Source organism: Hylaeus anthracinus, unplaced genomic scaffold (assembly GCF_026225885.1).
Source record: "Hylaeus anthracinus isolate JK02 unplaced genomic scaffold, UHH_iyHylAnth1.0_haploid 11985, whole genome shotgun sequence".
Lineage (NCBI taxonomy): Eukaryota > Metazoa > Arthropoda > Insecta > Hymenoptera > Colletidae > Hylaeus > Hylaeus anthracinus.
Window position 1 is genome coordinate 1437247 of NW_026534333.1, and position 16817 is coordinate 1454063.

At 37.8% G+C, this 16817-nt stretch overlaps 1 protein-coding gene and 1 long non-coding RNA gene across 3 annotated transcripts; one reads left to right on the plus strand and one right to left on the minus strand.

Annotated features, from left to right (window-relative positions):
* The first annotated feature begins 290 nt into the window (after positions 1-290).
* LOC128887089 (uncharacterized) lies at positions 291-2306 on the plus strand. Its single transcript, XR_008459966.1, has 2 exons — positions 291-336; positions 423-2306. It is a non-coding gene; the product is annotated as an uncharacterized LOC128887089 (long non-coding RNA).
* A 946-nt stretch (positions 2307-3252) lies between these two features.
* Positions 3253-12118, minus strand: LOC128887085 (palmitoyltransferase ZDHHC8). 2 transcript variants are annotated; one of them, XM_054142558.1, is made up of 9 exons: positions 11668-12118; positions 11409-11530; positions 10877-11034; positions 10639-10811; positions 10356-10550; positions 10131-10275; positions 8942-9156; positions 8684-8878; positions 3253-6060 (listed from the first exon to the last, which is right to left on the minus strand). In XM_054142558.1, exons 1-9 carry the CDS (start codon positions 11757-11759, stop codon positions 5370-5372), a joined length of 1986 nt encoding a protein of 661 aa, XP_053998533.1. In that variant the 5' UTR covers positions 11760-12118; the 3' UTR covers positions 3253-5369. The 2 variants fall into 2 exon arrangements, with proteins under 2 accessions (XP_053998533.1, XP_053998534.1); XM_054142559.1 differs by having other exon boundaries at positions 8684-8857; positions 11668-12117.
* Positions 12119-16817: the final 4699 nt, after the last annotated feature.

Genomic DNA, 16817 nt, shown 5'->3' on the forward strand with positions numbered 1-16817 from the left:
TCGTCGCTAGACGCCTATACCGGGAAAAGATTCTCTCATGTGACGTCACAAGATAATATTTCTAGATTATTCAAAACTATTTTATTTTGTAACCAATAATTATAAATAAATAACTATTCTAAAATTACAATTTTCAAAATACGTTATGATAAGCATTATTTAAAATTATAAGAATTAAAATTAACAATTAATAAAGCAAAATATATACACTTCACTTTACTACAAACTCAACGATAAAGTTCCATCGTTACTTTGCCTTCATGTGACGTCACATAGATGATTTTATCTTTGCTTCAAAGCATTTATCTGAAGCCGTGTCTATAAGCATATATGGTCGTAGGTATCTATATAGTCAAAGGAAAGCACCCAATAATTTTTCGTAACACTGTGGAACTGGTAAGGCTGGTTTTGATTTGTTTTAGGAACGCTCCAAAGTGCCGCGCTTTTTGAAACATTGCCAACGAATAAGATTTACCAACGTTAATTTAAAAGTTCTTCAACGTGAAACTGTTTCTAATAGATTCGAATAAGTAGAACGGTGCAATTAGAATACAATCGACTTGTATTTAATGAGTTTTATTTCTGTAGATTGCTGCAGCGATACTTAAGTACCGAAATGTATATGTATGTACATTTAAGTAATAATAACGAGCAATATTTATGTACAAGTACACCGAATTATAAACACTAAACATTCGTCACACCTTACGCATAATTCATCTAAACCAATTCATTTGAATGTTGTACCAGTCCTTTGTTTCATTTTGTCCAAGTACTCTGTTTTTATGTAAAACTACAAGATCGGAGTGGAATATGGAAAATTGTATGTTTCCCTGTTTTGGCACAGCTCGTTACAAAAAGAAGAAAACGAATACGTGTAACCGAACAAAATATAGGATAAAAAGACAGCGTTTGGAAGAAATATTTCTAACGGTTAGCAACGACGTGTCGCTTTTTTGTTTACGAAATATCTGTTGAAAAAAATGCTTCCTTCTTTTTTTTTTTTGCTTGGGAAATATTCGATGTTCGATAAAGCCCTTCTCTAGCTGAACGATATGTGTGCTATTTAACAATAATAATTCGATTATCGATTCGTCGCAAGGTAAAATGGGCACGCAATTATTTTACGATTACCTTACGCAATTATTCATTAAGCCTGCATAAATTGGTAATATTGGTCTCGCATACAAATACATAATACAGAAACCGACATGCAATTCTTTTTTAAAAGCGGGGTATATTACAAACTTAACAGTAGCGGTAGATATACCAATAATTTTATGCAATGTATATGTTACAAAATTGTATTCCCCCATTTTCTTTAATTATTGGTTTTTTTAAACAAAGTCCATTGTTCTCGTATATGTTTTTTTTTCATTTTATTTCTCTTCTATTACGGAGTGAGTCATTCGTCACTGTAAACATTTGAAACACTGGTCTGTTTTTTTTTGTCACTTCGTCTAATACTCTAAGAATTCTCATGGTATACATCCATCGCATTCACTCGCTTCTTCCTTTTCACAGTCGCATACATACACTCATATTTCTCTTTCTCTCTCTGTCTCTTTCACTCACGTGTATTCCTCATAACTATACGTTTCTTGTTTTACTTGTATAAATCAATCGATCATTATTAGTGGTCACATCGATAAAATCATCATTCATAACAAACAAATGAAATCATTGTAAAGTCTTATATTTATTATTTATGTATAAATATTGTTAAATATATATGTATATTAAAAATTTGCTACACATTTCACGATTATTTTACACAGAATTCGTTATTCTATCCTGATAATGACTTAAATCGATTAAGTAACTTCTTTTTTTTTTGTTGTGGTTTGTTAACTGGACACGAACTCTTCTCGCATCAACGAAGATAGGAGACTATGTATACCCAATGGCGAGACTCGATTTTGATCCTGTCGGTTCGCTCCTTTCCTTCTACAAAAAAAAAAAAGATATAAAAAAAGAATCGAAAGAAGACGGAACCGCCGTTGCGATCAGAATCGAGTCGCGAAATTCACGCAAGAATAATCGCTATGTACTTTGTTACACGTCAAATAATGCGTTTTTATAAAGAGCGAAAGAAAAGAGAAAAAAGAACGAAAGGAAACGGTACAATGAACCGATATGCTGCGCTTCTAGAAATTGAGTCACGACGTCACGGTATAAAAATCTAAACTGACCTTACTGTGTACTAAAAAATATAATTGTTTTACCGCCAAGCGAGACAAGCTCGATTCTTTATAATCATCGGCAGCAAGAGTGCTGCTCAGCGATTGTACCTCTACGCGTTCGGTTTTACTTTCGTTGACGATTTCGTGACTCGATTACTTCGGTCGTCAATCGGTCCGAACGTCTCTATTACCCCTCGCCACCCCCCTCAGAGATACAGAAAGCCTGTTCTACATGTAGCATGTTTTCAAGCAGGATTCCACGCAGGTCCATGCAATACTTCCGTGCATGATTTTCATGGTATTATTCCCATGCAATATGTTTTAGATATCTCCAATGTCCCATGTGATTTATAACAGTTTTGTTCAGTAAAAACCATGCCTGAGAGTACACAACCTGGTTTGCAAGGAATTATACAGGGAAACATGCTTCGTTTGAATTGAGCTAACGGAAATGGGCAAAATTCCTTACTTACATAAAAATCCCGAATAATGAATAAAAGATTAAGAACTTTATTCGTTGCTGAATAGAATTATGTATATCGTGTCGAACGAAGAAAAATTTGTTACAGTAACTGCTCAATCACTATACATTGTTTCAATTGGTCAACTATTATCCGAATAAAACTTTGCCCATCTCTGATACGTGGACACGTTTTATCTCGTGTGCATCAGGAAACGAAACAGTTGTGATGTCACAGGAGTAACACCATAGTAAGGGATTCTCAGAGTAAATGCGCAGAAGACACTATTCTCGTTGATAGCGGCATTAGACGTGATTTGATCAAAGTAAGGATTGAATAATATTTAGAATAACATCATTATAAAATATAATTATAATAAGTAACAATTAATAACAAATAATAATATTATTCTAAATAATAATCCTCGCACTGACTACCTGTGTACTAATTTTAATTTTGTTACGTTTAAGTTGGAATGGAATTCAAATTAACAAAGTATTCATCATTTGTAGACTGTTCAAATAATTTGATCACATTCAATTTCATAGCAGTCGACGGCGAATACTCTCCTGCGCATCCATTTTACGTACGCGCGACGTATGATATTAGCACCAGCGGTTGGTCATTTCTCCGCTGGTGAAAGCTGTCGTAACGCGAATATGGCATCACAACTTTTCTGAGCCAGATGCACACCGAATCGAACGTTTCTCTTTTTAAATACCGTCTAAACGAAATAATATTCCTAATAACATGACACGACAGTCTTGCGCCGACGACAGACTCGGCGTTGAACTGAAAACTACACGTTCCCGTTTTCCACTCGTTCAACGCGAATCAAGACCTAAATATATTTTCCGTGTCAGCGACTCGCTATGGAAAATAATTGGACACTGATATCCCGGTTTGCCCGCGGACGATCACCTATCGTTTACAATTCCACATTGGATACATTCGAACATATCATTGTCTATAACGAGGACAAACAACTTTTACACGTCGATGTCCTCCCCTTCGGGGAAACGTCAGCATCGTTTAACGTGATCTTTACAGAGTACAGGGTGTTTCAAAACTAGTGGAGCAAGTTTTGGATACATATAGTACTCATGGAAATAAGAAAAATAAGCGTTAGTAAACGTGAGTCTGGGAATCAACAATTTATGAGTTAGAACAGATTGTATTTCGTATCGGTAGATCTTCCAAGTGTCTTTGCTTTGCAACTCGTATAGCACTCATAAAACTAATAAAAAATAAGTTATCTATTTTCCTTTATGTTCATTCATCTCTGGAAGAGACGAATCGAAGGAACCAACTGACATGGAGGGACTGAGCGACCAAGTAACTCATATAAGAAGCTTCTTATGGTCTTGATTGTGAAGGTGAACGATGTTTTAGGGTGACTAACGTTAGACGAAATTGAATTCTTCTTCTTAACTTGAAGATTGTTGACTTCTAGACCTATATTCACTAATACTTCTTTGTTTCCTTGTATGAATACTATATGTACACTTTGATAAACCATCAGTATTAGCACACCCTGGATATATATGTATAACGTGGATCAGCATTTGGACCGGAAGAACTCGACGATACCACAGCCGGATTAGTATCGTTTCGACGTGGAACGTCTAGCTGCATCGGAACGCTCAGGTTTGAAGCGTCGTATAGTCGACGGTACAAATATGATGATCTTATTCGCTCAGTTTCAAGAGGGTTGACCTCATAGGTTTTTCTCAGCGGAGTGGCACTCTATTCGCTACAGGACCGTACGTATTGGATCTAGGTTAGGTTCATTTCTGTTTTTCTGTCACGGAACTCTGTTCTGTTTAAGGATAAATGTTTTTCTTAAAAAATGATTCTGTAGAGTGTGCAGTAGTATGTCTTTCTGTTTTTAACACTCGCATGACCATTCCACCGTGAGGTGGCCAGGTCTTTACAGTTCCAGCACTCAAAAGAAAACCCCCCAAAATCGGTCCTGAATTGCTGACACTCTGCAGTCGAGGGCGCTATTATCTCAACACCCCGCAGTTTCTCCGAAGTCACTGTACAGAGTATCCTATTTCAATCGTTCCCCATGAATGTCTCCAAAACTGTTGACAACACTGGCAAATGTTTTAAACGAAAGTCAAATGATTTTGAAGGGAGATACAATTTGATGCGAGTAGCTTTTCCTAGGTGGACATGTAAAGGAGATACAAATACACTATTACTTTTATTCCTAGAATTCATTATTATATCGAATTCCACCCAAAAATACTAGTAATTCTATTCATAAAAAAAAGAAGTTGATCTTTGCATTTTCTGTACGTCTTCACCTAAGAAAGAACACGCATCGAAGTACGTTCCCTTTCAAAACCATTTAATTCTTGTTTGAAAAGAAACTTAGCACGTGAAAATGAGATAGATACATGAGAAGAAACTTAGCAAATGAAAATGAGACGGATACATGAGAAAACTTTCGAACCCTTTACACTAAACATATTTGCAGAAGATAGAGGAAGAGTTTACTTTCCCGTTCGCATAACATTTAGTTCTAAGAGACGTTCGAGAGGAACGATTTAAATGCGACACCCCTTGTTTGTACCGTCGATCGTACACGAATTCAGACGGATATCTCGTAAGCGGCGTACGCTGTTCTTTCCTCGTTGGAGCGGGAGATGCGTAGTGTCGGCATTTCTTGTACAATCTCCGTCCAGCCGCAGGATGGCGCGGAGACCGTAAAGCTGGGCTATACGGATATCTCATAGTTCATGTCGTAGACACTGGTCCGATCCGGCGTGGGTGTGGTGGGCCGCTGCAATCTATTGTCGTTTGGCGCAGACACCATCTCCATGGAGTCTGTCATCTCGAGTGCTCTGACAAAGGACATGGGTCTGCGTCGAGCGTCGCCCGACGTAGGCGTGGTAGGCGTCACCATTGCGGCTTTTCGTTTCACTTGGGGCGACTGATGAGGTGGGAAGACCGCTACGCCGCCTCTCATGGCCGGATGATACGCTGGCCTAGGCGAATTCGCGTACAACTGTTGCGTAGGACTAGTGGGATTGGAACGGTAGTAGTCGTACGGCGGTGGTCTCTGCGAAGGCGACTGGTGCGTCGTGGCGTTAGTCTGCCCTGGGGGGACGGGGTAGCTGCCTGGCGAGTTGTCCTTCCACATGTAGACGCCACGCTGCGGCGAGCCGGCCAGCTCGCGAATGTTGTCAACAGTGTTGTTCGTTCTCGAATACGACTGGTCGACACCCTGTCGTATCAGCTCGCTTTCCGACAGGAAACGCCGCTGAGGGCTGTAACCGGTGATTACGGCGCCGCTAGCAGCGCCGACACCGTGGTTATTTCCCTGCTGTACATCGTAGTAAGTCGGCGCGTCGTTCACTCCTATAAAATCGGGCCGACGGACCTGCGTCGGCGTACCTGGATTCGATCTGCAACAAGAGACAGGTCGTTAGTAGTAATCGAGCTTTCACACGATCCCAGCTTTGAAATTTTTCAATAACTGACATAATGCATGGTACAGTGAACCAAGATGAATATACAGGCTACGATAAATGTTTGGAAGGTTCTCGAAAGAGGATTTTGTATCCAAGTTCGTAAACGCAACAATAAAGATGATAACGTTAGAGAAAGCTAGCAACATTGTTGCATAACTTTTCTGGTAACGCCGCCTATCGATGTAACTTTATGTTACAAAACTAAATATGACACCTTCGGTATTTCTAGATTCATGTTTTTCCAAAAATTTAATGACATTGGTGCTTCATGTATACAATATATCAAACCAACTTTCATGATTTTTGGAAAAACCAGAGGTACAAAGCAAAATAAGGTCAACATACGCACATACGTGTATTCGCACAAACATACACATCCATATATACAGAATGTTGTCAAAAATTTAATGGCATCAAAGCCTGGACATATAGAACTCACCACACCAAATTTCATGATTTTCTAATAAATCATATCTGAGATGTAAAGCAAACTAGAGATCAACATACATTCGTACGTACATACATGCCACCGATACTTCAGATATGGAGTAGGGGATTATCTCTAAAAAAACTGTTTAAAGCGCAGTAAACTATTCACAAAGACAAACATAGTAATAAAAAAGAAATTTCTCTGATTGTCATATTTAAAATGGAATCCTATATCGTTTATCTACGATCTTCTAGAGAATAAAAATATAAACGTATTAATTTTAGTAACGTTATTAAGAAACCAACTAAGAATATTTTAATATGAAGACAATTACTATTTCTGAAATGGGAAACGAGTAATATTTCTCTGGATGTGCTGAATATCGAAAAATTTTTCATAAGAAAATTGGATTCATATGTGGAATTGAGCACCACGCTCATGCAATAACATTTGATGTCAATTGCGTAAATGTAAGAAAATAACAAAGATATAAACTTCTTTGCGACTAGCTGACATTTAAAAATAAAACAAAATTGCATACACTGCATATACCATCAGACGGATAATTATCCAACAAATCAAAAGCATAACAAATCCAACAACTAATAAACATATATACAAAAGAAAGTTTATTTGGAAGATATTCAACATAAAAAAACATTCCAAACTTTTCTCGCATCCTGTATATACGTATATATATGCAAGTGCTTGAGCATAGTAGCCATACAAATACGGCTTTGGCGAGACATACAGGAGAGAGAGAGAACAGCGCATCATTCCTATTATAAAATTAGCATCTATCCAAGAAAACGTAAAAAGGTATAGCGAAACCTAGGAAATACATATGTGGACGTTTATACTTGCGTGTTGGACGACTGATACATGTGTCAATATATGTATATATGTGTATATAAATATACATATATATACATATAAATATATATAGATTTGAGTATGTATGCTTCTCCTTTATATATATATATATATATATTATAGACATATATATATATATACACATGTATTTATGTAATGTATGCAAGAAAGCGTAACTTTAAACTACGATATGTCCTCGTAGGATGAAGTTCGTGTTTACCTGCAGTAGGTTGCAACATGATGGTAGAAAGCAGCTCCTTGCAGTTACCACCCCCTGCAGTGGGACACAAACTTATCTATATACCACATATCTCGTAATATATACATGCAGAGAAACTAATTCTCTACGATATTAATAGTGATCTACGTCGCGCAACGGTTTCTTTCTCATTTTTTTTACATTTTCTGTCATATGTTCCTTCGTCATTCGGAAGGTGAGATAGATATATAGTGGTGAGAGTAACAGGAAGAAAAGAATAAGAGCAAGAGTGACGTGTTCGTAGTGAGGGATACAGGGAGTCCGAAGTAAACAGGCTTCACATCATATCGAGAGGTAGCAAACAGGAATATTGAATAAAGGAGATTGACAAGTTCACTTCGTATTGGCAGCGTGCTCGATAAATGCAATGTAACTAGTTACTAGTGTGGCGCTTCCCTCTTGCTCTCTACGTCGAAACAAATATTTTGTGCATCATAAAAAAAATGCCGCGGGATACAATTACAAAAAGAAAAATAAAGGAAGTAGTACATCTAAGAAATTCAATACTCCGAAAAGGTGTTTCAAGTGTTCACGGAATATCTCGTTAACTTTTTTCTTATCACGTAAGAATTGTACAATTTTACTATACTTGCAAACCTTTTCTCGAGATATAGTGTCGAACATAAGTATTGACACAGTACTCTAAATAAAACCAGTTGTAGACGTAAAAGGACCATTGCATGTTTATCCTTTTCAGTACTAACGCCAAATATAGTCGGCATTCACGTGACGAGCTGTGGATTCTAGCGCCGACTATACTCGGTATTGTCAGCGCTTATTTTATCGTCATACAGCCTATTGTAATTATTTTATAGCGCCTGCCAATAATTACTTTAACATAAAAAAAGTTTTCAATTATTTCTATCACATCTACGACTAGCTTTATTCCAAAAATCGCTCTGCACCGATATTTATGTTGAACACTGTACGTTACGTTCATCATATTCGTTACAATTTGTTTAAATACTTTTGTTAAAATGAAGAGCATAGTGTACCTGCGCATAGGACTGGAAATGGCAAGTGGAGTCGGTACCCCAATAGCTTTAATCCGTTGTGTTGTTGGACTAGCACCCCCTTGACCTTGACCTCTTTGGGAAGCTGTGACGGCCGAGTTGCTCACTTCCGGTGATAAAGGGTCGGGCGTGTGGCTTCGTGAGTCGTTCATACCCCTATAGGTAGTGACAACGTACCTTACGTGTATTAGAAAAGACATTAGCAAACGTAACACCATTTGCTGTTGTTGTTTTTATTACCTTGGCCTTGGATGAGGGCTGCCTCTGGTGTATGGTATTGGATGGCGGTGTTGCGACGGTGGTGGGTGCCTGGGAGATTCACTGTTCTCCACAGGTGGCAGGAAGAAATTGCTTTTGGAACCATGTCTTTGTAGCGGAGGTGTGGGTTCGCAATCCGCGGACTGAGACGCGGTGGGTTCCATGTCTGTATCAGATCCATCTCGTCCAGGAGACAACTGAAAACAATAACGATACATGATATTATTTACGTTGTTACGATCCTTTAATATATGTTTGTTAATTGTTATAATTCTATTATGATATGTCAGCGTTTCACAAACTTCGTCTTGCAGACTCCTTAGTATACAATACGATACTTGGTAGCGTTTGAACTTGGACGGAGACACTACCGCGTCTCCTGATCAGATTATTATACAGGCAAGTCCGATTTTATCTGTAAAATTAATCAGGAAAACACATTACCGTTTTTTTTTAAATTTCTAATATCGAATAGTATTCGAAGCAATTCAACACTTCGCAATTTTGAAAGTTTTAAATATATTAATTGTGAGTTGGAAGGAGGACCTAAATGTGATGTTGTGCACACTGTAGTTTCCACCTTCTCTTTTGATGTTCTTATGTTGTTTCTGATGATAGAAACCTTCTTAACGGATGATTTTAATAAGAATAAAACGCACCCTCCTAGCATGTTTGCACATACCTAAGAGTCTGTGGATCATAGTTTAAAAAACACTGACATATATTACACATATTTCTTAGGGATACTGACGTTTAACCAGGATGAATAAGGGACAGGGAACTAAACAGGCGGTGACCGCATCTCTCCAGCATTCCGAATGGGGTATTACAGATAAGAGGAATCACTGCTTGATATTGTACTCTACATAAATAAACTTAAAATTAATAAATAGAGGCGTGAAGATAGTTAAACCGTGCAAGAAATGTCGTCTAAATACACTAGAATGCACTACAACTTGCAATTTATGATATATATAGATATTATAATAAAGCTTCTAGGCACAGGAAAGGAAGTTTGGAAGCCAAGTGAATTGCACCGCTACATACAGCTGGTAGATGAACATAGAAGAAGTATACAAATCCCATGCTAGAGAGGAAGTGCTATTTACAGTTGTAAAATCTTCTCATACGTAGTGTCAGAAGTATCAAGCAAAGTTGCACTAGCTCTTACCTTATTGTAAGCATTTGAACTGGCATTTCTAACACCATTGCTGCTATCCATGTAGGTTTTTACCTGGTTCTCACTGCCTATAGTCGATATCTCAGATGTACAAGCTCCGCGTCGTTTCCCTGAATACTTTTCAGGCTTAATAAAACTGAAACGGTAGAAATGTCTCGATTGTTTATTGACTCCATTTGACTTCCACTTACACATTACGATTAGTTGTCGTATTACCTGGGGTATTGTGGTCCAAATTGCGTATAACAGCAATTGTGAAAGCAACCACGGGAAAAAGGATTGTAGCCGCCGTTAAATTTACCCGTTACCTGTTCATTTGTTGTACGTCCTCTGCAAACAAGTATTGCGTGAAAGACGGTCAGTCCAAAAATTGGAATGAACAAGAGTATAACCACACCCATGAGTACGAGTCTATTTAAAAATTTAAGGATTATACAATGCAAATTGTAATGTATCAATATCAGAGTATTTGCACGATATGATTAATTTAGAAGGATACGCGACAATTGTGTCCACTTCACCCAGCCGTTGTTTGCGCTCCAATACAAAATACAGGCAAAGTCCGAATATACTGAGCATGTGGAAACTGAGTGACAAGAGAAAGAAAAAAAAGAATCTGTAGTTCCTCCTACCGATGCAGTTGTTCACCCAAGGGCAGTGATGATCGAAAGTCTGAAAATAATAAAGAACATTAAAATTTCTGACATCACAATATCAAAATTACATCAATTACAAACCTCAATGCATTGATTACAAACGCTGCAATGCGAACAACGAGGAGGTCTGTAGAACTTGCATGTAACGCACCATTTCATGCGAACCGTAATACCATTGATTTCTACGCTTTTATACAAGGGAGCACGAAAATCGTCGTCTCGATCTTCGTCGGAAGTCGCTTTAAAAGAAAATTTATCTCTTTCATAAATGAAATTTAAAACATCTCCTCAGGGACTGTAGCATGGGGGAGTGACTGCAGCTACAGTATGGATATAGCAAACCCGAGATGCCCCAGCTATAGGAGGGCATGCAGTCCCCGATAGATATATAGAAAAATGAAATGGAAGACATGTAAGGAAATGGAGCATGGGACATGTAGAGAAGTGGAATATAAGACGTGTAAAAAAATGGAATGTAAGAAACAATGTAAAGGCTAACTGATGTACAAGAAAGGTATAGATAGCCAAATCAGGCTATAATAAACAATTTGAATTTGAATTTGAAACTTAGCATACGTGTTGGACAATACAGTGGTTTTACATACTGACATACCTTTTGGTATGACGCCTGGATCCATGAAGGTTGCTAGCGTAAAGTTTGCCAATACGAAAAAGGTGATGACTCCTTGAAGCGCAGGTACCCACGTTCCCCATTGGAACACATAATACTGGCATCTAAAGGATAGAAAGCGAATTGACATGGTAAAACGCGTGGCGTGATTAAACTGGAGCAAAGTCTAGAGAATGAAAACAGGAGAGCAAACCGTTGCGGCCTCTCACGAGAGGTAGACAGACGTGCGTGAGGAACTTACGGAAAACAGAAGAACAGTGTCGTGGTGCTGAGTAAGACCGTCCAGGCGAACGTGGCTGGTAGATATCTCGCCCTCACATCGCATTTCGGCATTCTGCACGCTCCACTTCGTGGTCGACGATTAACGAATTATTAATGGGTAAGATTTCTGCTACCAGAAAACATGGCCGCGTCCATCGGTGCTGCTTATTTGCAAGTTGCGCGGTCCGTATTTAGCACGGACTTCCATTTTCGCTACGCTCATACATCCGTGGCATCTCGATAATCGGTCCCGTCTAGCAAGCGCGCGTCACTCGGTCAAAAACATTCGTAACGTGATTAATATTTAAGCGCTTCTGCACGCACGATCCGCGAGCACACTACCTTGCTGACATAAATATATATGTATACATAATCGTATAAATGTGGAGAGATATACATATGTATATATATCGTCCACGAGAGAGCCGTGCCCCCCTCTAGTTCGGGCGTTCCGCAATGCGATGCTACGAGACCCTGCGAGATCGGTTTTCACACTTTTCTAGCCACCTATTTAGAAACCTTTCGTCGGCTTAAAGTCGTTCCATGCAATATCTACCCGTAAACCTTCGTGTTTCCGAATTTCGCGAACGAGTTTATCGACTGAAACCATTCTAATTGTTTGCTGTTACCGACCATCGTTGAAAGCCATCACTGAAAAATTCGAATTTTTCGCGGTTGATTTTTTTGAATGCCACTCGTGAAAGCAAATAGAAAATAAACAGTTTTTGTAACGAATGAACCTTAAACATTAATATAATTATATTGCATTGTGTATTATTCAAAATGTATGAGATAATTTTAATATTTTATCTACATAAATTTAAATGATGTTAATTCATACTTCTTAGAAATAACCCATTCGATAGGTAGAATGTACTAGGTAGAATAGTATTAAATCTATATTTGTGCCATGGTTAATTTTTAACCGAACAAGTTCTTTCGAAAATTCCCTCCTTTATCTGTTCTTTGAATTTTTCATATGCAGCAACCCTGCATAGTGAAATCTGAACCGCTGATAATAATTATGCGTACTTCTGCATTTACCAACCGAGTCCACCATAATGCTTTTTAACAGGAAACTTCTTTGCCAACGATCGTAGAGAGACTTCGACAAGAACTTCAAATTTTCTAGAGTTGGTTTTTCAGATGCAGTTTGTAGAATCAAAGAGATATTAAATAGTTTCCTTTATATGGATAATTAGGCATTAAGGATTAATATTATTATAAAGAATGGATTAGACTACAGTCTTATATACGTAATATATAATTATCGTTTATTTTCTTACGTAAATTAAAAACAGTATCGAAGAACTGTGTCGTCCTTTTTTTATCTTTTCCTTTTTTAATTAAACAGTATATGACAATATGAACTGGATTTCATTTCATAATAATTAAAAAAGAAAGCATCATGGAAGAACGTCGCGCGCGCACTATATTAGGAAGTATGGCAGCAGGCCAATGAAGTGATGAACTACGAAACCAGAGGAAAGAATCCCATCGATACGTTGTCTTGGATCAACAAAACGTTTTTCGACAATTAATATTTGAACTAAATCGTGGTGTTCGTCTTAACAACGGTTGAGTGGAACGGTTCGAAGTGTCGCGTTCACGTTGGCTAAAGTCACGGCTAGTTTGATAGTTTTCAAATTAAAACGAGTTCTCTGCTGTTAACGATGCATTACCTCCCACGTTGACCGTTTGTAGATCACAGCAGAATCATGCCACATACCAGAGGTCTTTGTTATGTAAACCTTGCTATTACTCGGCATACAACGCAACGATGCTCACTTACACGAAATATTCGGAACTTATGGAGAGTGTACATATCAAACTAATAATCGTGAAGATTCCTACAAGACTAAAATTTTGTTTTAATACAATGAAAAATGATATAATCTAACATTTGTAGTAGAACTCATTTTCGCAACCTTTTCATCATTCATCAATACTATCGACATTTATTTTCGTTAACACCTCACCTTCAGGGTTAATGTATTTAATTCTTTAGTCAAAATTCTTGTCACCCACATATAGGAGACGTGACGATCCAGCGTTTCTCAAACTTTGCATGGACCTCGTAAAAATTAAACAGACGATTGACGGAAGCATTGATAAAAGAATGAATAGAAATAGAACGAAATCATATTTTCTAAGGCAAAAATTTCGAGGCTATTCGATGGGGGCGGTATCCGCATGCCTCTCTAACGAGTCGGCTTCCGACACGAACTCTTGCCAAGGGAGTGGTGATTTTCAGAACTTGGCACCAGGACGTAATTGCTTTTGCACGCCTGAAACGCCGTTGTCACTCTCGTCTGTGAGGATTGGCGTGAGGTGGAGGGCGCTTAGCGAACATAACCCTATGACAACGACAGCGACGATGACGATGATGAGCTGGCACCGAAAATATTTTTAACAAGACAAATTTACGTACAACGTATCCGTTGGCCAGTTATCACATGCGTCCCCGTCGTCTAGGAATAAAGATCGTCTGAATGAAAACGGGACAAATACAAACGCTTTCGCGATCTCTATGAAGCCAAAAACAAAAACCGTCGCGGATGATTGATCGTTCAACATTATTTATAGACACCGGTTATTCGAGGCTTGCCGGCTCATCCTTTGAGGTTAGGAACTTTACGAGCGCGATGTGTCTCTGCGCGAATATTTTCGCGCATACGGAACATATAACAAACAAACATCATCATCGAAAACATTTCTATCCCTCCCGACGGTGTAGCAAATTTTAGTTGAACACGTTACTCGTTACGATTGGCAGGTTATTTGTTTTAAGATCATATTCCTTTGAAAATTGTGTTTTTATAAAAACCCTTACTTCTTACCTCCTACCTTATTCCAGAAAATATTCGTCATTTCACTAATATTGTTTTTTTATTCCTCCCACGTTTATCTTTAAATCTGTCGAGATAAGATACATGTATTAATATTAATTTTAACAAATTTTCATTGTTAAGGTTATTACCCTAAAGTTAGATAGTAAATAACTATACATACATGACTATAGTTGAAACTACGTTGTTCCACGTATCGACTGATGATGTACGAACATTTCAAAATGAGCAATATTTTCCTGGGAACTCTAGTATAATAGAATGACTTTCAAATGATCTTGAGTGGAAGAATTCGTGTAGGGAGGTGTAACGTTCCGAATAAATGCTTCAGAAACTACTTGTATCTCGTCCATAACCTCAGGGGCTCGAACAGCACGACCTTGACAAGAATACCGATTATAATGTTTAACCTCTTTTGTCGAAACAATTTATTCCTTGGACAGTATACTGTATCACAGAGTCCAGAGTTAAGCAATACTCGAATCATAAATAAATTTCAAGAACAATTTCTTTCAGGCATACTCTGCAAGACAAAAGAATAATCAATGTGTAAGGACTCGAAAGAGAGGTTAAGACAAATAACACCTGTCCATCGGTCAGTCTCTCACTTATCGTCACATTGAAAATATGATTTACATGTACACGGCATTGCTACGGGCATTCTTTCATTGTTCATGATGTTAAACTATCACGTAATAAGTGATTGGCTTGTGTCGTTGATTGATCATGTCTGAACAGCTTGGTTGTAAAACTCAGTGTTGGAAAACGGCCTCCGACCTATTTTCTCCTGTCTGGAAAACGCGTGATTTGTTGATGAATCGTTCTCAAAGAGTCCGAGGACTCGTTATATTTTTACCGATCCCGCAAGCCAGGTAGAACGTGTTGTAATGGCTTGCAACGCGTGGGCGGATGATCTAAGAACGGCGATGTGTCCGAATATTGCGCGCAGATTCGCGTTGTTATCGTGCAACGGATTTATAACCATTTGCGCGAACGATGGATGGATTTATTATTATGGATGGATCGCGCGCGGCGTGGTACGAGCACAACGATTTTTATGGATCGCTGTTGCAGACGAAATATATTTATATTCATTACTATAATTGCACGGTGAACGATCGCTAAGCGTGATTAATTATTAATGAAACATCAGTTATCGCGATTATAGATTAATAATGATGCGATTAAAGATCTGTGATTCTCAATAATGTTTACTGTTAATGAGTGTATAATAAAATGCGGTTTATATGCACTTACGGTGCAAACTATTATACTATAAACTATTAATTAATATAATAATTTCATATATCGTTTTGCATAAATGCACATATCTTTTGGTTATGTTTAGCATGTATTTGTCACATCGGCTTATACCATAAGTGCATAAAATCCGTAGTACATTTGTAAAACATTAATAGTCACTGCGGATGTTTATGCAAATTATTATTTTTACCGATGCAGAAAGAAAAATTGAAATTGAAATTAAAAAGGTGTTTTATCTCCAAAACTGTATAATCTGTATATTATTGCTGATATTTTAAATATTTTTGCATTTATGCACATTCTCATTGATTTCCCCTATATTTTCATTTGCCATCAATAATAATCACGATCGATGATTCGTGATTAACGAATTATCGATAATACCGATTAATGAATAATTTGACACTGTCAGTCTTAAAGGATTACACATTATAATAATCCCTTGATATTACGACGAATTTTTCTTTGATAAAGCGTAATGAATCATCTCCACTTCTGTTTACCTTCAATTAACGCAAACGAACGAACTCGCTTCACCGACGACTTGGTAAACAAAAAAGTCCAACGAATTTACTTTCTAAATGTAACAAGCAATTTATGTTTAGCGTTTTCTTTCAGGCGTTCTATATAATAACACATTACTAATATACAATAAGTAAACTTAGGTTAGGTAATCTGATTTCTTTATTCTCTCATACCATGTTAAGTGGATTTATCTTCGACATGCGAAGAAAGTAAGGTTACGATCGATAACTTTACCAATAATTTGCAAAAGTAACCTCGTTTCACGGTGTCAAAAACATTCGATGACGCTATTGTACGTTAATCGAAATCAACGAGCGGTCATCAAAGAGTCTCGACGCGATTCTCGTATGATTTACCGACGGCCTTCCGACTTTACGGAGGGACCCACTTATAACATATTTCATTTTTCGTCTAACCGCTCTATTTTTGCGCCCACCGGTTTTCTAGCTGGTTTACCAGACGCGGAGGATGTCTTTATACCGCGACGGAAAAG